Consider the following 26,600-nt stretch of genomic DNA (forward strand, 5'->3'; position numbering starts at 1 on the left):
CAGGGCTCCCTGCCCTGTCCTCTCCGAGCTCAATGTGGTTCACAACAACAGACCCATGCAGCGAATGATTAGCACTGATTGGAGCTGGAGTAAAATGTCACAGATTATAATACAGCACTGACTGGTTGCACACACCCAAGATGCCATGGGGGATGACATTTACTCTGTTGTGCTTTGACACAGACTTTTTGCATTAAAAAAGCCAACATTTTAGGCTGTAATACTGTCCGGCTACTTTAATCTATTCCAAACATGCGTGACAAAATGTTCCAAGTTTTTATTCTCAAATGGATTAAATGTCAAGTTAATGACAACTCTCTTTTAAAAGAAAAGTCATTTTAAAAGTCTTAAAAGTGGTTACTGAGGATCACAGTCAAGATTTAAGCACGCTAAAGGCTTTGCAAAATGCAAAAGGAGGCCAAAAGATATTAAATAATTTGCTATGACATCATTTTTGATTTACAACATTGCAGCAATTTGTGAGCAATCATCCCAAATGTGGCGTTGGGTCAGTGATGTTTGGCTGTAACTGCAGGAAACCCCAGAGGGATGAATCTACAAAGGTGTTCAAACACCTCTACTGTATCACATTTCATCAACTATTTCCACTCAGCTCCCCGTACACATATAGACACAATCCAAAGACTGTTTCACAACACCGCGCTGCATGAGTAATTGTGAAACAGAGCAGCTCAATCATCTATCAAATCCTATATATCCCCTCCAACAAAGAAAGCTCTAAACCCAGGCTTCCCAAAGAAATATGCTACTTATTAGAGACAAATAGCATATTCCACCTCGCCAGATCCAGGGAAATGAATGCTAAAGACTCTGCTGGGTGCTGGAGTTGGCTCGTTCAAAAGGAAAACTATCAGAAACACATTCCGACACAGTCCAGGGACGGACTAACCCGACTGTGGGAGAACACGACAGTCAAAAATGTGAGAGGAAATTAATTGAGTTTGAGGGGAAACTTAAATTGTACTTATGTTTGGAGGGGAAGTGGTCCGAGTGGGGTTCCTGGCAGGGTCGGCTTCCCTAAAGGTGTTCCAGAGAGAGGAAGGAGAGAGGATGGGACACAAGACAAGAGAAACACAATCCAAAAAGGGTCATAAATTATTAATTGGTAGGGGCATGGAGTGTTCAAGTCATCACCAGAGCAGTGAGAAAATACTCAACAGCCAACATGTTATCTATATTATGCTGCCATCTTGTGGCAAAGCTGTGCCAGTACATATTTAGATCCTGCAGGATCAGCTTGGACCAAAGATCTCACAAACTTCAACTGTAAATTAGAAACAAAGGTACAGATCGGGTTTATTTAAGGAGCATTTTACCCTGGTTGGTACCATGCATCATCTCAGTATGACACTCTTTCTCTGTAGTTAACAATATTTGCATGAGGACCACTATTTTTCGTTGATGTAGGGCATTGTGTCCTTTACAGATAAAACAATAACTCAAGTAATCAAGCAGTAAAATAACAGAAAAATTGATCTGCAACTATTTTGATAATCGATTTAATGGTTTGAGCAAATAAATACCAAACATTTGCTGGTTCAAACTGCTTTTCTTTGTCTTATATGACAGTAATGTGGGTTTTGCACTGTAAGTTGCACAAAACAGCCAATTTGAAAACATCACCTTGGAACCAGGAAGCTTATTTTTAAAAAACTATTTTCTGATATTTAATAGGGAAACCATTAATCGATTAATAAACTAAATAATCAGCAGATTATATTATTTTAAAAAACAACAATATTTAACTAAAACATTCACACTTGACAAGTTGTACCACTCGTGGTAAAAACAAAATACCATCAATAACACAAATATCAATAACAACAACACAAGTAGCTACTCCATGGACCCATATTGCCTCTAATCTTTACATATATAAAACCCAAAATGAAAGATTTTTTTTTTTTATCTTACAGTATATACAGTACAAACACAATGAAACAGAGTATTGTTTCCTGTTTGCATTTAAACTACTGATATCAATAGTCTTAATTAATGCTAGAAAAGTCCTGAGTGCCAGAGGTGACCGTGGATCTCAAAGCAGTTTATGCTACAGACTGACTGTGTGATTAAAAGGTCAATATTTTGATAAATTAGCTCTATTCAAGATAAGATGGTTCTAATTGAAACTGTTATTTGTTGATCATGTTGCCCTGAAGTTGTCAAAGCAAAAGGTAATGGATAAATTAGATGCCTTTACAGTGTAAAACTCCAAATCAATTTCAATTAAGGCCCAAAAAAAACATTGTTTACGGTTCTGTTATGTTGGGAAAAAATACAGTTTTTACATTTATCCAAAGTCAGTGCATAACAGCATCTAGTCAACGTTCAGTCCACAAAGCTCAAAAATAAAGACTAACAAAAATAATCTATCGAATCCCAGTCGTCCACAAACTGAACAGCTTCCTTTTCATTCAAATGCCCAACTTCCAGTGATTGAGCTGTAGTCCATTTGCACTCTACGAGAACCAGTGACAAGTACCAGTATCCACACTGGGAACAATCCAGTGAAGAGGGGAAGAAGGCTTTCAGGTTTCCTCTTCAGTTCACAGCACTTCGTTGTCGTGTGCGTCATCGGCCTCCATCTGAAGCTGCTTGTACTTTCTTTTGAAAAACCCAAACTAGGAAGAAAACAGATTCAGTTAAGATGTAGTTCTAATATCATTATAATGGTTCTATACCAAAACACTGAATCAACAAATACATTCGATCTGGATCGATGTATTATTACATAAATATTACATAAATATTCATATTCAATATATCGATTCGAAGTGAAAACATTGATACATATCATCTTTAAGATACACCCTTATTTTGAAATTCTTAACTGATAAAAAAACATTTGTACTTCATAGTGAACAACAGGAGGTCTTTTTTTTATTCTTTTTATTAAAAATAATAAATTGTTTTTCATGTAAATGTTTGGAAGAGCTCTAAAAAAAATGTCAAATCATATTTTAGTTGCTTTTTGTGCGTTGATATAAATGTAACTGATTGTGATGAAACTTGTGATTTACAGCCCTAGTTAGTAGATTGGTGATGAGCAAATCAAGTTTCCTTTTGAATCTATAAACATAAAGCTGCACATTTCTATGAAAACACCGATCAGGTTTATTTTCCTTTCTCATTTTAGCAGAGGTGAAATATTTATGCCTAAACTATATATAAAATAATCTACTGATGTTCCTCTCTGTGATGAAATAGTTTCCACCAACTCGTAGACAGAAAGTTACCTTCCACAGCAGTCCAACGGCCAGAGCCAACAGCAGCAGACCGCCAATCACACTGCCAACTATCACTCCCACGGGAACTTCACCTTTCTCTCCAGGTTTACTGATCGTCAGCACCACCTGGACAACAGGAGAGGTCATTACATGGTCTGTCTCACTCAGATATGACATGCTTAACTGAAAACAAACAACTTCAGACTATGCCCTGAAAAAACAAAACAACATGAATCTCTTCTTCAATTTATTTATGTGAGGCACCAAGTCTTGATCTTACTGGAAGCTGTTTGAGGCCGATAATGAGCAGGTCGGGGTTGGAGGTCTCGACATCAACACTGGAGGTCAGCTCGACGGTCTGATAGGTGGCCTGTCATGACAAATACATACCTCAGCGTGAAATCATTATTCAGTAACATTAAGAAAATGAAAGGTAATAAAAGCAGACAAAACAACCAGTAGTATAAAATTAATTATTGAACATATTTACCGAAAGAAAGGTGCCGCTCCAGATTCTTGTTTTAACTTTCACAAAGTAGTCGCTTTTAACTTCAGTGTCCTTGAGGATGCATTTTATATACTCGCATTTTGCACTCGTGCAGTCCTGTCAGTTAAAAAAAAAAAAAAATTAACAAAAGGAAATCAGTACAAAACAGTAAATATTAGCGCAACCACAACTTACAAAAATACTTAAATTTCTTCTGCATATGGATTATTTAAAAAAACAAAACAACGATGTATATTCTGCTATAGATATTAGTTAAAACTACATAAGTTGAGCTGATTTAGAGGTGAAAAGTACAGTACGATATAAATACAAAATATATTAAAATAAAGTATTTAAAAATATTCAATACATAAAACATAAAAATAAATAATGTGTTTATGAAATATGCATCAAATCAAGAATATACAATAATATGATAAAATCACTTGTGTGCAAAAAATTGTATCATGTTATTATATTATGTTTTGAAAAATACACAATAGGTTCTTCATGTGCACAGTGTTCAGATTTAGATTTATGAATCACTAGTTTCTCTAAGATATAAGTAGAGCTGGGAGATAATTCAATATGATAATTTATCTTCTTTTAATCATGAAGAAATCATATATCGAGATAACCTGATTCGCAATTACGTCGTCTAAATTGATAATAACGAGCACATACTAACTCCCATTTCTCAGAAAATCTGATCAAACTCTGTTAAATCAAAATATTGTCTTAATGTGTGTGCATGCATGTAAACATAGTCAGTGCACAGCTGGAAATATTTATATATTGTTTCCTATAATTTCACTTGAAACTGTTCATTTGCACTAAACTTCTTAATTAAATGAGAAAATACTCTTTATTAAATATACTCTTTACTTGTCAAGTATTTAATTCACACAGGAGTATTGAGAAATGGGCTTTACCATGTGGTTATTCATATAGACTATTTATTAACTGAATTACCAGAAAACATGCTATATGGTGATATATATCGTTATCGAGATATGAAATGACCTATATCAGGATAGAAGATTTTGGCCATATCGCCCAGCCGTAGATACAAGTAAAAATACTACATGAGAAGAAGACAGTTTACATATATAAAGATAAAAATATGTAAAGAAATTAGTGACTGACCAGTGTCTCCATGCCCCAGAGGCTCTCGTCAGAGAAGGACACTTTGTGGCTCTTCCCTCCGATCTTCAGAGGATCAACCAGACTGCTGGAGTCACAGCTGACGGCTCCTCCCTACAGGTGGAGAAGCTTTAGGTCATTTATTCTATCGATAAATCACCTCAAATCCTACAGTAAACGGTAACTGAGAACTCACTGTCTGTGTGTCCACGCTGGTAACATAGAGCAGCTGGTTTCCACCTTTAGTGGTCACTGGCAGAGCAATGGTCAGATACAGGAGGCTGACGGGGAAGTTCGTTGTTGAAACCTTTAAATACAGAAAAAATATTTTAATTAATATATATATAAAACAAACATTATGACGAATTAGATTATTATACTTCAACAGACAGATTATTTTATTTCACCTTCACTGTGAAGTTAAACTCTGGGCCGATGTCGTCTAGACTTTTCACCGTTGTTACCACGGGAACGGCAACATCTGCCACGTAGAAATTGATGTTTGACTGCCTAGGACGAAGACACCATAAAAATTAAGACTTTAAAGCATCTATTGCCAATTATACAATGCAAATAAAATGAGAAAATAATAATGTAAAAGAGAAATCACCTTGATAAAACAATCCCTGCATCGTATCGCACAGGAATGGATATGTCCACCTTGTTGTCTGCAGGTCTGTCCTCTTTACCATCACTGTAAAGACAAACAGGTCCAGAACATTATTACATGTCAATCATTTTAACTAAGAGTCACAATCTTTCATTAAATTTTGAATTCATTCAGTTTACCTCTTGGCCTCAAATTTCACCTCGGCTTGGTTTTGCAGCTGGGCAAGATTGTAATCAAAATTCATCCGAAATTTCACCTGCAATTAAATGACAAAGAAATACATTTGTATCTCCAAAAGCAGCTAAAACAGGTAAAAAGAAATAGATATTTTTTTCTTGCACTTACCTCTTCGTCTTTTTTTAATGCTGGGTATCCCACTTGGCAGGTGACAGTTTGCGTTTGTGTTGAGGTGCATTTGACTCCATTAGTCTGTAAATTCAGATCAGAACAGTAAATAATGTGGTTTTATTACACCAACAATACATTACCATGAGGCTGAACATATTTTAATGTTATCCAAATACAACAACTACAGCAGCAAAGTCAGAAAAGTACAGAAAATATTCAAACACTTGTATTTCTAATTAATTGTTTCAATATATGTTTATGTTGAAAAAATGAGTTAATTGAAAAAATGTGCCTAAAACTCTATTATCATTAGCACCATGTCAACTCAACACAACCTTATTTATATAGCACCTTTCATACAATCATGCAGCCCAAAGTGCTTCACAGTGCAAGATTAAAACAGCACAGACAAAAGCAAGACAAAAACAAACAAAAAATAAACAACAATAAACAGAAATATAAACAATAAAATGTTAAAATATATATAAATAATAAAAAAATCTATATAATTAGGCACAATAGATAAAAATAGTATGAAAACCAATGATTAAGACTTAAAAACTAAGGCAATAAATGACGAGACAGGCTAAAAAGATATGTCTTCAGATTTCTTTTAAAGGTGGAGTCCCTCAACATAAACAGCTTTCAGTGAAGACTTTTTCACTCACAGGAGGAAAGACGGAGGAGTAGAAGAGGTTGCCGGAGAACGTCGCCAAGACCTGAGTGTTGTACGCGTTCTCCTTCTTGTTTCTCACGACGACGTCAAACGACAGCTCTCGGTTATTAGCGCTGACCAGAACGGAAGCGGAGCTGCAACACAAGAGCTCAGATTATTTCAGTCCTCAATTACAATGTGAGATAACAGATAACAGAGAAGATTAGGCATCATACTGAGATACAGATACCAAAACAGGCGTGACTCCATTCTTACTTGTATCATATGATGTATGGTAATTATAAGAAACTCTTAAAAATATTATTATTATTATTATTATTATTATTATTATTAATAATAATAATAATAATAATAATAAATATTTTTAAATAATAATTTATATTTTTAAAATAATAATTAAAAAAGAGAGAAAGGAAAAAGACAATAATACAAATTATATAAATAATAACATAACAGAAAAGGTAGGCAATAAATCAAATTTCTCAAAAAAATCCTGTATTTAATTAAGTATATCAACACATTTCTTATTGTTTACAATTTGGAAAGACTATTTTATATTCTATTTTTATAGAGTATTTTCTAAATTCAAACCTGAAGGATTCAAATGATGGGCGAGACCTCGAGAACTTGGCTTTATGGATGTGAAATGTCCCCAATAAAATGAAGATTATTGTACTCTGCATTCACATGATTTAGTTTCAGTACGTCGCAGATTAAAGGAGCATACTCGCAGTATCAGTATTGTCTAATTGAGCCAAGAGGGATATGAATAAGAAGAAAAGGTTAAAGTGAAACCCACTGCAAGTTGTGGGTGATTTATTCATATTGTTTAAAAGATTGTTAGTCTCTCTCTTTTATCGTTAACATCTATAAATTCAGTAGAAACATACAGTACCTAAAACTGAAGTTATCTACATGAACACTACAGAGTCTACCTCCACCTGAAAACGCATAATACAGTGTTTATACAGGACTGAATCACAAGGCTTTCACTAACAAAAAGAGGCATACAGCCAACATGAAAGTAAATAGCAGCTGCAAAATCACATGATCAAATGAGTGTGAACGTGTTTAAGGTCTCTGTGAAGGCCTTGTTCATATCCTTTCATTGGAGTTAATTCACTGGCCACGTATCAAGTTTTTTTCCAAGCTCACAAGTCTGACTGAACCATTTAATGGATTCTGAAGCTGCTGTGTAAACTGGAAAACTCTAATTTGTGCAGCTCTATTAGCAATTAAGACTCATAAAAGAGAGAAAATAGAAAATGGTGTCATGGTTGTTAGGAGTAACCAGGGCGTAACATTAAATAGAAGCTAAATTTGTTTTTCACACAATTCTTTCCTCCCTGTTATATAAATGTGTACACTACTAGAAGGACGGAGGCTTTGGACATGAACCATCGCCGACTTGGCAACTTTCTCTCTAGATTTATGGACTTGTGGAGCTAGTGCTGCGAGCTACTTTCATTGGAAAAGAGTTGGCAACACTCGGCTGGTTTTTTTTAGTTGGATAATTTTTTTTATATCTAGCTTACTCTTGCTAGTTTCTCAACATTACCAACCCTAGCTTTAAGATAATCACTTATCCTCGTATGACTCATGACTCAATGACTCATAATAAAGAAAGACACAGTCTTGCCCCGGCTTGTTCTGTCACACATTATTATTTCTACTCTCAACAAAATTCCTCATCCTGAGGATACCATCATCACACATTGAGTGAAACCATGAAACAGTATATTTTGTCTTTACTACTAACCTGTACGTATATTGTACATGTAATGGACAGCAAGTATGATGCACTATACACATACAGTATAACAGTGATTCTCACCTGGACGCCTTTGTGTCCGTCTTCACACTCAGCACCAGATCACTGACACACACTTCATCAGAGCCGCAATCTTTAGTGAACGGGTTCTGAAACGATAACAGAGCAGCAGATTCAGCGCAGGAAGCTGCTTCACTCTTCAAAAGATGTAGTTAACAGATGCATATCCTCCTAGAATCTCTACAGATATGAAAAACATGACATAACAAACTTTAAATGTTGTTGGGAAAGCATCTGAGCGCTTGCGTGACTTAGAATTTTAAAGCCAGTAATCATCACACACCATGTTATTTTAAATGACTGTACAGACGCCTCTGCAACATAACAACTACGTTTAAAGTCTTCGTCACCTGATCTGTTTCTTGTAGACATTTGAAGACCAGATTCAGAGATATCATGTACTGTATCAGTTACTTACAAAGAACTCCCAGGCACTTGTTGCAGACACATTGAGGACCGGGTTCACATCTGCATTCTGCTGCTGGATTTCTACTTTCAGACTGAGGGAATTGACAAAGTCTGGTGCTTCCTGTTGAAGAAACCACATACAGACAAATCAGGAGATTATTTTCAAAATACTTTATGTGTATTTTGGTCCTTGATGCTCTTTGACTGCAAAACAGATGATTGTTATGCATTACCTGAATATAAACCTTGAAGTCTTGACACAGGGGCGTGGATGATATTTTGGCCTTTTCTGTGAGGAAGCGTTCGTTGTTTTTAGTGAACAGTCCTCTTGACGTCACTCGTGAAGCCTGCAGGTCAGCGTCCAGAGTCAGATTGTAGGATATATCTGAAAGAAGAGGAGTGCAATATTTTTTTTGAAAATGATGAGGGTGGGATTTGAACATCTTTCAGGAATAATTGGACATTTCGGGAAATACGCTTATTCGCTTTCTTGCCAAAGTTAGATGAGAAGATTGGTGTTACTTTCGTGTCTGTATGCTAAATATAAGACTATAGTCAGCAGCCAGTTAGCTTAGCTTAGCATAAAGACTGTAAACACAGGGAACCAACCAGTCTGGCTCTGTCCGAAGGAAACAAATCCACCTACCAGTAAGCTGCAACTTCATTTTTCATTTTTGTACTGAGCTTTAAAGGTGCTGGAAGGAGGATTTTGTTTGCTTCATACAGAGCCAGGCCTTTCTGTTTCCCCTGTTTTCAGTCTTTATGTAAAGCTACGCTAACTGGCTTGTGGCTGTAGCTTCATATTTACCGTACAGACATGAGAGTGGTATTGATCTTCTCATCAACTCTCGGCAAGAAAGCAAACAAAGCAAGATGTATTTCCCAAAACTATTACTTTAAAAGGTACAGTGTGTAGGATTTGGGGACATCTAGTGGTGTGGTTGCAGATTGCAACCAACTGAGTACTCCTCCGCTCACTCCTCCCTTTCCAAGAGTAGCAGTAACGTGAGCCGCTGAGTGCAAAACCGTGGTAACGCCAGCCGCAGTCTGACTTCTGTTGCTCCTGAAGTAGTGTTATTATGGCAAGGATGGCGCCTGAGCGAGGCAGCAGACGGCAGCTGGCGGTACCACGGTTTTGCACTCTACGGCTCACGTTACCGCAGTTTCACAAGCGTGTCGGAGAACTACGGTGGCCTTCAGGTAACGTAAAAACGTGAAAGGTTCTCTCTACTGTAGAGTCAGTGTTTGATTTGTCTGTTCTGGGCTAATGTAGAAAAATGGCACAGCAACATGATGGACTCCGTGAAGAGGTCCTGCTCCCTATGTAGATATGAAGGACTCATTCTAAGGTAATGAAAACATAAATAGATTCCCAGATCAACAGATTACACACTGTTCCTTTAAGTAACAGGAATCTACTTATTCTTGAGAAGCCTAAGAGGTAATCAGATTTACCAATGGGTCCAACAGGTTTCACAGGCCTGAAAGCAGCACTGAAACAGAGGTGGGTGATGAAGCATGAAAGCTTGCGTCCATTAATGTCACAGGGTTTGTTGAAAATGTTGATTTTATTGGGGGTGAAAGAAGCTGTAGCCGAGACAGACGCCACACCTCTGGACCTGAAAAACAAGTGCAATTTTAAATTATTACCAGCCTTGTCGATTTTATAAATAATGGGCTCATTTACTTAACTTGATAAAAGTAATATAATGTGGTAAATCATTACAGAATAATTTACTCCAGTTTATTACAGATTGCCTGACTCACCAGAGCTGCACCACTTTGCCATATGCACCGATGGAGATGTCCGGGACCGTATCATCATTCAGATCTGTGTAGCTATCTAGGGACCGTCCAAAATACTGCAACTGAGGATCCAGTGTCGAGCCAGGGATTCTCTGAAACAGAATGATCATCACTCTCATTATTACAGAGTTTAACAATATGTATTCATCATATGAGACAGTTTATAGTTTCAGTTTATAGTTCAGACATTAATTTCTCTCTGTACCTGTGAGAACTGTTTGTTTAATGTCTTCTTATCTCCGTTGTAGATGTAGATGACACCTTTTCCTTTGTCTTCTAGTGGAGCTCCAACTACAACATCATTGAAACCGTCGAGGTCCAGGTCAGGAACGGCAGAGATGGCCATCCCAAAACGTGCGTTCTCAGTTGGGGGCGAACCACTGAGGAAGCCCTGCTCGTTCAGTATACCCTTCAGATCAGACAGAGAACATTATGTAGCTGGTGGAGCTAAATGTCAAGCTACAGTTCCTTTAATTTCAAGAAAGACTTTTCTTACAGTACACCCATCAAGTGACACGTTGCTCATTTTTACCTTGGTGACAGAGAAGAGGTAGACCCTGCCTTCCTCTCTCTTCAGATCGCTCATGAACATGGGTGCGCCGACCAGCAGGAGGTCTGTCACCCCGTCTCGGTCCACGTCCAGGGGGCACATGACACTCCCAAAGTATGACCCAATCTACGACAACAATTACCAGCTGTTAACCGAAGCCGAGTTAAATGTCTTTCTACATGTATACAGTTGGTTCCTGTCAGTACCTGTTTCCCTCTTTCTGAGTCTATGATGGTAGTTTGCGTCTGGGCGTTGACGGTGTAGACGATAACTTGTCCGGAGTGGTTGGAGCGAGGTGCACCAGCCACAAAGTATTCTGTAGATTCATCGCTCAGTGTGGTGACAGAATAACCTGGAAATTAACACAAATAACACATTTTACTAATTGACATCTTTGGGCAACCTCTGGTTCTGAAAAGTGAAGCTAATGTGGAAGTCTTCTTCAATACAGCATGATGTTCATTTAGTAAATTATGGTCCCATTTAGAGTCAAATAGACCATAAAGCAGGGGATGCTTTAGGGCATGGCTACCTTGTGATTGACAGGTTGCTACGACAGAGTTGACCGTTCTAGGAGTCGTCTGTGTTTTCATCTTACAACTTTAACGCTGTTTTCAGTTCATGAAAGTTAATTATAACATTTTGTTTGCCTAAAAAAATGTCTTATTCAGCGTTTGGTTGTACGTAGCTCCAGCCTCTCGTGTCACTTCTGGTCGCAAAAGACCAAGATGACGACGGACAAAATGCGGAACTCGAGGCTTCAAAATGGCAGTCCATAAAACCAATGGGTGACGTCACAGTGAATACGTCCACTTCTTATACACAGTCTATGGTTGACATCTGAACTTGGGACATTGTCTTAGTTAGACAGTGGTTGAATGTAACTAAGCTATGTAGTCTATAAACTAGATTATTTTATAAGCATGGATAAATGTAAATAAAACAGGGTTAAGGACTATTTGACCTCTGAATGTGCTTGTCCTGCTTGTTTCTTTTATGTGAAATTAGTTATGTTATTTGTTTAAACTTATTTTTGCTATTTTGTTTTAAGTCTGTTCGTGCTGCCGTCTTGGCCAGGACTCCCTTGCAAAACAGATTTTGACTCTCAATGGGAAAATATCCTGGTAAACTAAATACAAAAAATAGTTTCTATTTTTACTTTTAATTGTCACATACACTAATATACATCGTGACTGTAGTATTGTCACTTTTATTTAAATAATTAGCACATAATCTGAATACTTCTTCCACCGCTCTACTTAGTCTGCCATTGTAACACCGTGTCACTGCAGTAAAACATGTGAAGAACAAATCATTGCATAACATCTGTGGTATACATACTGTAATTCCTCTGAAACCTGAAATTGCCACAGAAATGCAAAGAAACCATTCACTGTTTCAACATATATTTTAAGTGAATTTTAAGGTTTGAAGGTGCAACATAAGTATCCTAACAATCCAAACAAGGTGGATATAAACTTTTGTTTAAATAATGAAATATATAAGGACAGAAAATGGTGTTAGTAATGTTATAAATAGGGCACTGGAAACATATACTGGCTTTAACCCTGTAGCCACAGCAAAATGTTCACATAAAATACTGAGTATATATGATGCAAACATTTTTCTATGATGTTCCGCTTCTCAGCATCAAGATTAAAAAGGTGGCTAGCTGACAACATGCAGTGGTTAGCTGGCTGAGAAGCTGTTGATTACACAAATCAGTTCCCACTCAGAAACACCACAGATATTTACCACCTATAGAGTTCTGTTGAGATGGGAAACACAGTTTAGAAACACAGTCTGTTAGCTGCTTTTACCCCAAGACCTGAGTAGCTGCACTATGGCCGCCAAAGCAGGGCTGCTGCAGCCATTACACTAAGTCAAAACACTTGATAACAGCCATCCTTCGCTCCCATTCCTGCATTGTTTCATGCAAAGATTTAAAGTAACACAATCACAACTTGGTTAAATAAATGCAAAGAGGACAACAGTAAACGCCTACCCAGTAATGAGCTGTGGTTCCTGTCTTGAAGTGTCCCCTCAAAGGCCGAGACAGGGAGAATGTCTACGTTTGACCCTCTTTTATGGACGACGGTCCCGCTCCAAGCGTAGGCTCCCACTGCTCCCAGCATCATCACACCCTTAAACAGCACAGGTCAAACACCAGTCAGCAGATACAGATACTACTGTAGATCACAGCACTTGTATTGAAACCACCTTTCTTTCAGTGTCAAAGGTCTTCAACTGTATCAAAGGGAGTTACTCTACCAGTAAAAATAAAGCAAATGATGAAAACCACAAATGGCATATAGCGTGAGAACAGAACATATATGTTAAAAAGGCAACCACTCAAGTTTGGGGTCAGAATGGCTTCCTCTTTCCTTTTAGTGAGAACGCTGCGTTGACACGGCAGGAGGGCTGTTGTGAAGGAGTTGTATCATGTGACCAGTCAGATTCTGTGACCAGGTTTATTGTCACTTCAAATCAAGGTCATATATGGTATTCTGATATCTATTCTTGGATGTTACAGCGACTGTAATCAATGCAGATGCAGATCCCACTGTTCTGATTGCATACATTTTTTTATGCATATGGTGGTGTGTTCTTAATAGTTTCCCTAAAATTAGATTGAAAAAAGTCCCAATACATCGCCTTACTTACAGTATCGCAATATATTGAATCGAAACCCCGTATCATGATACGTTTCGTTTCGTCAGATTCTTGCCAACACACAGCCCTACTGTATATACCATGTACCTTGTGGACTTGTGCTTATTTTATTCTTTTCTTTGCAAGCATTGACACTTCAAACTGGACTTCCTTCATCATGTTGCACACTGCCACAAGCAACACACAACCATTACATTTTCTGCTGCAGCGCTTTTGCATGTGAACTTGTTTGTTCACGATTGACAGAAAACTTTTATTAGAGGTGTAACAACAAGGTGGCGCTCTGTACCTGCTGGCTGGAGTAGTGAGCGCTGAATCCAACCTGGGACATCTCCATCTTGAAGTTGTCTCCCCCTTTCCCAGTGCCTTGTGGAAACAGAGCGGCGTGTTAACACCAGATTAGAAAACAAGTGTTTAAAAAAAATGTTTTTCTTCTGAGCTCTCTTGGGATCTTCAGCTATGATGGACATGTTATGACATGCTTGAGTTTCTCTGGAAAGAGGGAATGAATGAACATGCACTTTGAAGGAAATTACAGCAACAACGAGAAGGGAACATTTATATTACACACCTTCTATGTTGAAGATGCGGCTCCCCAGGGCTCCAGCGATGGTGGAGAGGGCCGCCTCCTCCGACACATTGAAGAAGAACTTCTCTGTGGGCACACTGGCGATGGATTTGATTTCTTTTATCAGGTTGTCTGTGTTGATGTCGTTTCTGGAGTAATAACCCAGGACCTGGGGGGGAGAGGAAATGCCACAAATTCAGGATTGCAAAGAGAAAAAAGAAGTCCAGGAAATAGCAAAACTTCAAATCAATAAGAAATGTATGCAAATACAAGCTTTGGCATTTAACAAGGCTATCCAAATCAGCAGACACCATTCACATCTACAATGATACCTATTAGGGCTGTCAAGGTTAACGCAAATTTGTTTTAACGCTACTAATTTCTTTTACACATTAACGCAACTTGCAATTTTTAGGTTGTAGCGGGCTCAGTTTTAAAACTAGAGAAGATACTGGCATCATATGAAACTAGAAAACCTAAGGAATCCATCGTTACCAACCATGTCATACTAGCTTGTCGTGAAGGAGGCTAAAGAACTCTACAAACCTACACTACATTTTGGCAAGGAAAAACTGTCATGGCCATTTTCAAAGGGGTCCCTTGACCTCTGACCTCAAGATATATGTGAATGTAAATGGGTTCTATGGGTACCCACGAGTCTCCCCTTTACAGACATGCCCACTTTATGATAATCACATGCAGTTTGGGGCAAGTCATAGTCAAGTCAGCACACTGACACACTGACAGCTGTTGTTGTCCGTTGGGCTGCAGTTTGCCATGTTATGATTTGAGCACATTTCTTATGCTAAATGCAGTACCTGTGAGGGTTTCTGGACAATATTTGTCATTGTTTTGTGTTGTTAATTGATTTCTAATAATATATATATACATACATTTGTATAAAGCAGCATATTTGCGCACTCCCATGTTGATAAAAGTATTAAATACTTGACAAATCTCCCTTTAAGGTACATTTTGAACAGATAAAAAATGTGCGATTAATTTGCAATTAACTGTGGACAATCATGCGATTAATCGCGGGTTAATATCTTAATCGATTGAAAGCCCTAATAACCATGAACTGAACTACACCTAAAACGATGAAATTGGAAGTAGTTGGAAGTAATTGGTAGTATATGGCAGATCGTCACTTACAGCGATGCCGAAGCGGGTGATGCCTTGTCTCTCACATTCGGCAATGACTGAATCTCTGATATCGTTGTCGTGAGACTCTCCATCCGTGACGACCACCATCACCTTGGCAGCGTCAGGTCGACCGCCGTTACTTTCTTGGAAAGCCCGCTGACTGAAGAGAGCAGACACAGTGGACACTTTAAAGCTACTGTGTGTGGTTTTAACATAAATAATGTTCATGTGAGATTAAAAAACACAATAAAAAAAAAGATTATACACAAACATCAAAATAATCATTAAGTCCTAATCAGGTATTAATAAAACAGACAAGACAAACATACAAATTATAAGAAAAACAAGAAGCAAATCAAGCAATCAAACATATAAGTAAATAAATAAACAGATATTGCAACACCAACCTGGCATATTGGATCGCACGGAAGGTGTTGGTAGAAATACCATATCTTTGATTGATTTTGGACGCTGCAGCGACCGCCTGCTCTTTGGTTTGATAGTCTCCCAGTGTGAATTCAAACTTGGGATCAACACCATACTGAATGACGCTGACCTAGCATGAAAAAAATGGTGTGATAAAGCACAGAAAGCTGTCAGTAATGACCACAAGATTCCTCCCTGCTTCATTCCTACTGTATTATGGCTGATATAACATGATGTTACCTGTGTGTTGTTGGGCCCGATGTCGAGTGCAGGTATTAAATTCTGGAGGAAATCGGTCATTGGTTCCCAAGGATAAATGCTGTTGGAGCCGTCCAAAACAATCACGATGTCCATGGGTCCTCCACATGCTAGAAACGTCATGAGAGGAGACATATAGTGATGCATTTAAGCAGCAGTGATGAATGGGACTGAGATCATGCCCTTCACATTACTGCTGACCAGTTTATTTTCCATCTTTCATGTAGCACAGAAATACATTTGTATCCTCCCTTACCTGAGATAATAAGGTAATATATCTCAGTTATCTGTTATTTGTGTATTTGAATTTGTTAAAAGGTAACTTTGGTATTTTTCAACCTGTCTAACTGACTAATAGCGACAACAATTTCTGAAGTTGGTCCAGTATTGAGAGAGAACGCTGTAGACAGCAGCTGCTCACAGGCTGCAATATGGTGCTATTGGGGCAAGCTGGCACCGTCATTTACGTCCACTAAAATTGCTTGTTTTTGCCATGACAGGCTCTGATTGTTATTATAAGCGTCTGACATTATGGAAGGAGTCTCGCTCAAGGAGAAGTCTCGTTCTGAAATCTGGCGAGGTTACTCGTTGCCGGAAGACAACGGTGGAATAGTGGAATACATCCATGGTGGATACGCGAGTGTTTGATGTGTTGGAGTACAGAAAGCATAGCTTAGTGTTATCTAAAAGATTTTCAATGTCATGGCTGAATATGTAGATGATTTCGACAATGTGGATGAGGTCTTTGAATTCAATGGCCGCCCGTATTTATTTCATAACGAGACTTCTCCTTGACTTGGACACAATAACAAACAGACCAGATAAAGCAAAAGGTAAGAAAAACATTACATTTCTGTGTAGGGTTCTTTCCATAATGTTGTCAGACATTTCTAATAACAATCTGAGCCTGTCAGTGGCAAAAACAAGCACTTGTAGTGAACGTAGCGTTACATTGACGCTGCTCACCTGCCCTCGCAACTTGTTTAGCGGCTGCCGTCTACAGCGTTCTCCCTCAATACTGGACCAGTTTCAAAAATTGTTGTTTCTATTAGTCAGTTAGACACAAAAACATGGGAAAGGGGGTTAAAAATAGCTAAGTTACCCTTTAAAATGACATTATCATGTAGTTAAATGGCTGCAAGATAGATAGGTAGATACTTTCTTCTTGGTGGGTTCAAGAAAGCTCCGTCATTCAGGAATTGAGAGCAGGCAAATACTAACTAAAACTGTAAAGAATAATTCAAACTTGGCCATGTCTTGGGTTTAAAATGTTGCTGCTTGTAAGCCAACACTAAAATCGATGATGTTACAGTTCGTTTCCCATACGCCAAATAGTCCCCGATGACATTTACATCGTACCAAAGCGTCACTGTGATGGATTTATATTTTGATCTGAACTGAAGCACGTCTTGAAAGATATTTAACTATTGTATACACAGCTTGAAATATCCGTAAACATATTAATAAAAAATTAAAGATCTTACTCTGGACGGCAGGAGAGAAGGCCGGTTGAGGTTGGAAGAGGGGGTTCAGTCTTGCACATATTCCTGGGTAGAAGTCCTGATCGCCACAGCGCTGTCCCCAAAGAGGACCGCACATCTGTATCAAATGAGATGAGACTTAATGGAAAGATTGTCGCTGCCTTCAAACGCTCCCAATAAGCTCTTAAGTCTGAGTTTAATAGTGAATTAAATTGTTAATTGTAAATTCGACTTAACTCACATTAAAATGTTTTGGTGTTTAATAACAACAATGTAAAACCTGCAACATGAGTAGTCTAGTCGTGCAGTGGCTGTTGTCTTTATTTAATAACACTACTTCCTGCTGCAGTAATTTACCTAAAACACTGACACACTTCCTTCCACCTAGAAATAACACTTTTATGTAAATTTCAAAGGAAATCATGACTTCACCGGTTCGTCATCCAAGTGTGTCCATGTTGTGATTAAAATGTTTCAGACAGCACTTAAAGGCTGTGTTACTAAACATTTATCAACATTATGAATATTCAATCAAAGCAGGTATCATAATAAATTACCAAACACAAAGATTTGTAAGAAATATGTACTGTTTTAGGTTAAAAAACAAAGATACAATCTGACAGTCTGTGAAATGGCATGATTTCCTTTCTATCCTGTATGTGAAAACACACACACACACACACACACACACACACACACAAACATACCATCAAACCGTCGGCAGCGGGCATCCGGGTAAGAGTCATACCCAGGGACATGTTGTCGAAGACGTTTTTAACATTTGGAATACTAACAGAATCTGTGGATAAAGAGGAAAAGACAACAAATTAGCTATTAACCTGGAACTTATACTATGTGTTCAATTCTCATAAACTCACAGTATGAATAAAGCGCATTCTTTTCTGTAATACACTGCTATTATCTGTATTAGGCCTGTCAATCAATTAAAATATTTATTTGCGATTAATCGCATGATTGTCCATAGTTAATCGTGATAAATCGCAAATTAATCGCACAAGTTTTATCTGTTCAAAATGTACCTTAAAGGGAGATTTGTCAAGTATTTAACACTCTTATCAACATGGGAGTGGGCAAATATGCTGCTTTATGCAAAAGTATGTATATATTTATTATTGGAAATCAATTAACAACACAAAACAATGACAAATATTGTCCAGAAACCCTCACAGGTACTGCATTTAGCATAAAAAATGTGCTCAAATCATAACATGGCAAACTGCAGCTTTTTTTTAGTGGGTAGTCTTGCCTCCATGAGTCAAGAAGATGTGGTTTTTAAAACGTACATGATTCAGCCACAAAAACCACCCACTCGACTCAAAAGAGGAAGTCAGGATGGCTGAAACTGCTGCTGCAGAGTAAACATCAACCATCCCTCCCATAAACAACCAGTCTTCAAGATCCCTTTATTATTACATCTCAATAAGAGAGTGAAATAGTTTTGTTTGGCTCCTTGACATAGCAGCATATTAGCATAACATGGCAAACTGCAGCCCAACAGGCAACAACAGCTGTCAGTGTGTCAGTGTGCTGACTTGACTATGACTTGCCCCAAACTGCATGTGATTATCATAAAGTGGGCATGTCTGTAAAGGGGAGACTCGTGGGTACCCATACAACCCATTTTCATTCACATATCTTGAGGTCAGAGGTCAAGGGACCCCTTTGAAAATGGCCATGACAGTTTTTCCTCGCCAACATTTAGTGTAAGTTTGGAGCATTATTTAGCCTCCTTCCTGACAAGCTAGTATGACATGGATACCAATGGATTCCTTAGGTTTTCTAGTTTCACTCAGCTTTAAAACGAAGCCCATACAACCTAAAAATCACAAGTTGCGTTAATGCGTTAAAGAAATTAGTGGCATAAAAACGAATTTGCGTTAACGCGTTATTATCGCTTTAACTTTGTAATTTGTATAGATTTTTTTAAAGCCAAATGTCTGGAGACCTCCTGGATGGTTTAAGACGACACATCTTATCAGTTCTGTTTAGGCATTTTAAGCACATGGACAATGTTTGGTAGAAAGGTCAAAGGTTAAACAATAAAACACCAAACCTTACCTTGAAGATTGAGCCTGTCACAGCTGTTTCTGGACCCCGAGACTGGACACCTGTAAACATCTCCCTTCCTGTTTGTATTGAACCCACTCCATGGGGCACTAACCAGGAGCCTGCAGAAAACAACAGTATTCATCTCTTCCTCACTCTCATAAACATGCAGTGACAGTCATCTCTGAGGGTTTCTGTGTACAGTGAATGACCAGCTGGACATGAATGAGACCCATGCTGAAAATAGTTTCAGAATTTCTATCTATAGATGTTAACTTCTTGTAAAAACAAAAACAAAAGTACTACTTTAAGTAAAACAGGAAATGAAACAGGAATCAAACTTTAATTTAGTAACCTCTGGGTCAACTGTAATACAAAAGCAATACCAAATAGGGCTGCAACCAACGATTATTTTCATTGTTGATTATTTTCTCGATTAATCGATTCGTTATTTGGTCAATAAAATGTCATAAAATAGTGAAAAATGTTCAAGATGATGTCCTCAAATGTCTTGTTTTGTCCACAACTCAAAGATATTCAGTTTACTGTCACACAGAAGTAAAGAAACAAGATAATATTAACATTTAGAAAGCTGGAATCAGAGAATTTCTACTTATTTGTAATTAAAAAATTACTCAAACTGATTAATCGATTATCAAAATAGTTGGCGATTAGATTAAGAGTTGGCAATTAATCGATTAATCGCTGCAGCTCTGATACAGAATACAGATAAACATCAGTCTGTAACAGCAGTAAGTCTGTGTGTTCTTGTTCTGAGCAAGAGGCAACAAGTCAGTCACGTCATTCTTTCATAATTTTAACAGACAGAAAACAAGATTGTACAAGTTCACGCAGAAAATATCCACTTCAAACATTTTCCCCACATCACAGCAGTCAGATGCATGAAGATGTTACTTAAAGGTAGGGTTGGTAAAGATTTTAGAAACATTTAGTTGTTATATTAGTTGAAATTTTCATTACATGCAGACAGCAGTCAATAAATCAAATGCTCCAACAAAAAAAAGAAAATAAATGTTGTATCTGTGGCTGTCGTAGGACTTTAATAAACACGTCAAATCATTTCATTCGGCCTGAATGAAATGATTTTTAATCTCAATGAGTTTTTACTCCTGGTTAAATAAAGGTTAAATAAGAAAGAACCACCAGAAATATAAATATATAAATCCCAATCCTGCTATAAGGTTGACCCCAAACTTCTACACAACTTCAAGGCAGCGTCATTTCCCCACAGTGTCAAACAAGGCATGAGAAGTGGGACACATCCTTCTTCTTCATTAGTGGGAGTAGAGCAAAGGACACAGGATGTGCGACTGCTCCTTTCTCATGGATACTTCTGTGGAATATAAAGTCAGAGACCACTAAAAGATAATGTACACTTCCCAGAGTTACGCAAACGGGCCGCTCCTCCTCCAGACAGTCCAGTCACTCTCTGAAACTGTGACTCAGAGGGAACAACATCCAGGCATCACTGAGTCGCTCAGTTACTGTTTAACTGCATGTCACAAATGAGTGGGGTGAGTGACGTGTACGAGGCTTTAAACATGACGGGATTGTTTGCGTCACACATGCAGATTGAAGCAACTCAGACAAAACTGAGCAGGGATTTTTTACAACTACAGTTTCTTCAGGACTTGACTCAGGATGAGGTTATATGATTCAACAATGTATTGCAACATCAACTTATCAATCAGCCCGGTTCACACGAAAAGGTGTATGACTGACACTATAATGCGCAAGGCAAAAGCGTAAGAACGCTATTCTTGCTATAGGCGTGTCATTTGTACGCCATGTAGTCTGTACTGATTGTAAATGCTCAGACCTGGTGAGTGACGTAGAATAAAAAGTGCGGGAGGGGAGGTGGATGGGTCCAACAAACACAGGACTTTCAACCAGGAGACCGTCGTTTTGTTTCGTAAGTTACGTTAGTGACGCGTTTTCTGTACTAATGTTACGTTGTTTCTGAACATATTGTACTTACTTTTTGGACTCTGATGAAGACGCAGTTGGCGTTGAAACATTAGTCTTTAATAAAGTCTACTGCCAGTGTGCTTTGGACCTGCTCTCTGAAGTCTCTCCTGTTACAATATTGTACTTTACGTACTTATTTTAAGGCCAACCAGGACGTTTCTCCAAATCCTAAGTGAGTGGCTTTGTTTCCCTGTGCTGGTAGGCTACTGCGCCTTCATATACGCGTGTAATATTCACGCCTCGGCGAGGAAAAATGTGACACTGACACGCTATCCTCTGGTGGACAGGCGGGTCTATTACACGCTTTGGTGTGATATCAGGTGGTATCGGTAGAGCTAGACCGATAAAATTAGATTTTTTAAACTCCCAAAATTGGAAATCTGCTTCAAAAATCCAGTATTGATTGTGCTACAGGCCTACTTATCAACTGCTAAAAGTGACAAAATCCATTTCCTGACAGTCTTGTAACTGAGAGGAGTTGGAAAAAAAGAGTCTACAGCCATGTTAGCAGCTCTTTGAGGCTGGACTCAGGCACATTGGTGTTTTGACGTACAGTCAACGCTAATATCGGTATGCTAACATGTTCACATTTCAGTAAAAGACACAAATGTCAACCTCGTGGTGATGTTGGAGGAAAAGTCAGGGGACATATATCTGTACAATGACGATCCATCTAGTAGTTGGTTAGATATTTCAGTCTGGACCAACGTGAGCCGTCGACCGACAGACCAGTGTTGCCATCCCTAGAAAGCCGGCTAAAAACAGGTGGTGGTACAACCGTGTAATGAGCAGAGGAGCATTCAGCAACACACACAACCTCCTGAACCTTGCAGAGCATCGAGCAAAAAAACACTGCAATTTTAATTCCCTTTAGTTAAAAAACAAAATGACACAGCTGATCTGCCCAAAGATAAACTGAGGTGGTGTCTGTTGCAACAAACCGATGACTATAGGCCACAATTTGGCTTGAAGAAAATGAATCCTTAGCTCCGTGCTGTTGTCAACAGCACAGGCTGGTAGTAGTGTCAACAGTGTGGACAGTTGTTTACATGCCACAGAATACCTAGACACAACTAATAACCAGGTGCATCTCTTTACAGCAACAGACCTTCATTTGCAAAACGGATACTTCTACCAGGAAACTTCCCCCTGACGTGACACAAATGCACAAATCAGCTCAAAGATTCAGTAACTGGTGAACACCAACAACCTGCATAGCCCTGAGATCTCAACACTGTAGAGTATCTTTGAGATTAGTCATGCACACAACTGTTTGAAACTCAGTCAGTCAGTCAACAAGCAAGTCATGGCTCCTTGTTGAACCTGGAAGTCAGCCTGTTCTGGTGTACAGGCCTGTACTGGCGTGGTGCATTTAGAAAAGTGGCCCACCTTGTTTGCTCTAGACATAGTTATATACCCTGGGTATGTCATTATCTTCCTCACCTTTATTGCCATTTCAAAGAGGTTGCAAAGACATATTAACTAAATGAATGATTAACTGGACAACTGGGTGGACAAGCTACAACACCTGGGTAGGACACGCGGTTTGTGATGGACACAAAAGCACTGCAGTCTACTAGGACTCAGACAATAAAACACTTAAATCAATACCATTTGCCTTCATGGTTTTTCGCTTGTTGGACCGTGTAGCCAAACTCTTCCGCAGCTGGCCCGCTGAAGATCTTGGCACCTGCAGTGCCGACGTTGAAGGAGTGTGAGCGCCAGCTTCTGTCAGCTGGTGGAGGAGAAAGAGGAAGTTGCATGACAGTGACACAACATTATATAATTCTCTTGACTGATAATAATGACTCCGTCAAAACAGTTGTATAAACACTACCGATTATAAAATCATTACTTTGCGTTTGTATATCTAAAAGATAACGGACGTAACTTTGCAAACACAAAACATGTAAATATAGGTCATACCCATTTGCACACTTACACACTTACACACTTATTTGCACACTGCATGCACATTTATATTATTATTTTACTATATTGTGTTTTATTTTACTGTATTTTTACTAGGGCTGTCAAAGTTAACGCAAATTTGTTTTAACCCTTGTGTGGTGTTCATGTTTTTGTTTCTCAGCCAATGTCCGCCGGTCTGTTGGACCCACACCATTATTGGGTTTTTAAATCAATACAGCCATAACAATCTATGTAAAAATACTTAACAGATGTTTACTTTATCCCAATTACAAGCAATATAGACAGCATATGGCAGCTGGGATATAGTGCGAGAAAATATAGACTAGTTCCCGCAAGACAGAGGGTAAAATGTGCGGGAATGTGGGAGCAGACAGGTGTCGGTGCTTGAAATGTAACAACCTCATGCGGGAACAGCAGGAACAGAAAGACAAAACTCACACACATAGAAACAAACACACACACACACACACACACACACACACTTACAGCAGGCCCAGGTCAGAGGATGACAGAGTGTAGGTACTGTAAACGGCACCTACAATTTCCACACATTTATCTCACTCGGGAGTCCAGAGGACACGGACATCACATATGTAATATAATTGTGTAGGGGGGTGTACAGTGTGCAGTCATTGAAAAATGTGTTCTTTTATATGTTCTTCATAGAAAATGAGCCAAGGCCAATGAGTCTGAGGTTGAAAAAATAATGAATCACATCATTTTTCTTTTAGTAAACATTGAAAACGGGTCCCACAGACCCCGAACACCACACAAGGGTTAACGCCCTAATTTCTTTAACACATTAACGCAATCTTTCGAAGGTTGTAGCGGGCTCAGTTTTAAAGATGGACTGAAGATAGCTAGCTTGTAGCAAAGGAGGTTAAATAACGCTTCAAACATACACTAAATTTTAGCGAGGAAAAACTGTCATGGCCATTTTCAAAGAGGTCCCTTGACCTCTGACCTCAAGGCATGTGAATGAAAATGGGTTCTATGGGTACCCACGAGTCTCCCCTTTACAGACATGCCCACTTTATGATAATCACATGCAGTTTGGGGCAAGTCATAGTCAAGTCAGCACACTGACACACTGACAGCTGTTGTTGCCTGTTGGGCTGCAGTTTACCATGTTATGCTAATATGCTGCTATGTCAAGGAGCCAAACAAAACTATTTCACTCTCTTATACCTGTACATTGAGATGTAATAATAAAGGGATCTTGAAGACTGGTTGTTTATGGGAGGGATGGTTGATGTTTACTCTGCAGCAGCAGTTTCAGCCATCCTGACTTCCTCTTTTGAGTCGAGTGGGTGGTTTTTGTGGCTGAATCATGTACGTTTTAAAAACCACATCTTCTTGACTCATGGAGGCAAGACTACCCACTAAAAAAAAGCTTTACAACACATCATTTACCATTCATGAGATTGCGTTACCAGACATTTCTCCATAGTCACAATCCACCTTCAGCCCTTTAAAGCCCCGCAGGACATGGAATCTGCTTTGCTCTCTTTAGAGCCACAAGCCCAAACAGGCAGAGCTCAGCTATCAGCCATCAGTCAGCATCCAGAGGAATGTGGATGTGTACTGGACTCAAGAGACTGTTCACTTGCACAGCACAGCCTCCTGCCACGCCTGTTTACCTGCAGCACAGAGTAGCACTTTGCCTCCTCTTGGGGCTCTGCAAAACCCCAACAACACATTTCCTTTCCTTTCAGAAATGAGGGGAAATGTGCATATAGGAGAATAATAAAAAGTCTCTGCCTGGCTGCTGGTTGAAAGCTTCCACAAGCAACACATTTAAAACTATTATGTGACTTCCTCTCTCCAATATGAACCAATCTGGTCTTATTTAATCCATGAGGGTTATGTTTGGATCATGCATTTTGTTAGCAGAGGAAGAAACTCTGCAGGCTGATGGGAAATCTATTTCAAAACAAAAAAACACTTCCAGGCAGATTAATTCAGTAAAATGAGCTGCATACTAAGAATAAACTCCTCTGCTGCTCTTCAGGTGTGTTTTAAGTGATTTAAAACATCTAAAAATCACATTAACACTTCCTTTCCTTTCACAAATGAGGGGAAATGTGCATATAGGAGAATCATTCAAAGCCTCTGCCTGGCTGCTGGTTGAAAGCTTCCACATAAGCAACACATATGAGGTGATTTCTTTTCTCCACTATAATAAGCCATGTGAATATACAGTGAAACAACCAGGCTGGTGTTTTTTAATCCATGTGTTTGGATCATGCATTTTGTTAGCAGAGGAAGAAACTCTGCAGGCTGATGGGAAATCTACTTCAAAACAAAAAAAGCACTTCCAGGTAGATTCATTCAGTAAAATGAGCTGCATACTGTTCGTAAACTCCTCTGCTGCTCTTCAGGTGTGTTTGAAGTGATTTAAAACATCTAATAATCACATTAAAAGCTATAACAAACTCCAAACCTTATGAAAACGATGTTAAACCCCTCGCTATTCGTGGCGAAAATAGGTGCATCTTTTTCTCTTTGGGTGAGAAAACGGTGGAAATAACACGTTCAAAGTCTAAAATAACAAGTTCAGTACTTACCAATGACTATTATAGTGAAGAAGATGTTCCCCCAGGAGAGCTCCATAGTCGTCTTTATTCCATTTGTGTGAGGTGGTTAAATGAAGCCGCCACCGCACTTGTCACAGTAGTGGCTGTGCAGCTCGGAGAGTCAGCCGTGACGCACCGGACGCGCTCTCTAAATAAGGACTTGTGAGTTCTGCCTCTTCTTATTATCACCTGCGGAAACAAACTTTGACCCACCAGGTATTGTTAAAGGGTGTGATGTGAAGTCTGTAATAAAGTCTGACTGGGTGAAGGCAGTAGGGACAAGTCCTGTGGCTTGAAATCTAGTTGTGATCAGACAGGAGAGCAAACAGCCTCAGTCAGATGAATGTTCAAAGTTTAACCCTCCATCCTCCCTCACA

The 26,600-nt window shown here is 38.8% G+C and overlaps 1 protein-coding gene across 1 annotated transcript; it reads right to left on the minus strand.

The window, feature by feature from the left end:
• Window positions 1-1,288: 1,288 nt before the first annotated feature.
• On the minus strand, window positions 1,289-26,370 carry itga2.2 (integrin, alpha 2 (CD49B, alpha 2 subunit of VLA-2 receptor), tandem duplicate 2). The gene is made up of 30 exons (XM_074639241.1): window positions 26,215-26,370; window positions 23,327-23,450; window positions 19,739-19,848; window positions 18,367-18,458; window positions 17,663-17,777; window positions 16,161-16,288; window positions 15,902-16,050; window positions 15,504-15,654; window positions 14,352-14,517; window positions 14,070-14,146; window positions 13,113-13,251; window positions 11,314-11,459; window positions 11,090-11,233; window positions 10,763-10,966; window positions 10,519-10,649; window positions 10,207-10,370; window positions 8,985-9,136; window positions 8,762-8,872; window positions 8,347-8,432; window positions 6,505-6,646; window positions 5,834-5,917; window positions 5,668-5,744; window positions 5,489-5,572; window positions 5,286-5,388; window positions 5,075-5,185; window positions 4,882-4,992; window positions 3,739-3,852; window positions 3,529-3,618; window positions 3,258-3,374; window positions 1,289-2,642 (listed from the first exon to the last, which is right to left on the minus strand). The coding sequence occupies exons 1-30, from the start codon at window positions 26,258-26,260 to the stop codon at window positions 2,568-2,570; spliced, it is 3,543 nt and encodes a 1,180-aa protein (XP_074495342.1). The 5' UTR covers window positions 26,261-26,370; the 3' UTR covers window positions 1,289-2,567.
• Between the last annotated feature and the right edge of the window lie 230 nt (window positions 26,371-26,600).

Source organism: Sebastes fasciatus, chromosome 6 (assembly GCF_043250625.1).
Source record: "Sebastes fasciatus isolate fSebFas1 chromosome 6, fSebFas1.pri, whole genome shotgun sequence".
Classification (NCBI taxonomy): domain Eukaryota; kingdom Metazoa; phylum Chordata; class Actinopteri; order Perciformes; family Sebastidae; genus Sebastes; species Sebastes fasciatus.

What these genes read in the sequence shown, in the direction of transcription:
- itga2.2 (XM_074639241.1), bottom strand. Translation starts at nt 26,260, where the DNA reads ATGGAGCTCTCCTGGGGGAACATCTTCTTCACTATAATAGTCATTG. An exon ending in ACTTCAAGGTTTATATTCAG is followed by an intron (nt 8,873 to 8,984) that starts GTAATGCATAAC and finishes TTTCTTCAACAG; the next exon opens with GAAGCACCAGACTTTGTCAA. An exon ending in CCAGCGTGGACACACAGACA is followed by an intron (nt 4,993 to 5,074) that starts GTGAGTTCTCAG and finishes CTCCACCTGTAG; the next exon opens with GGAGGAGCCGTCAGCTGTGA.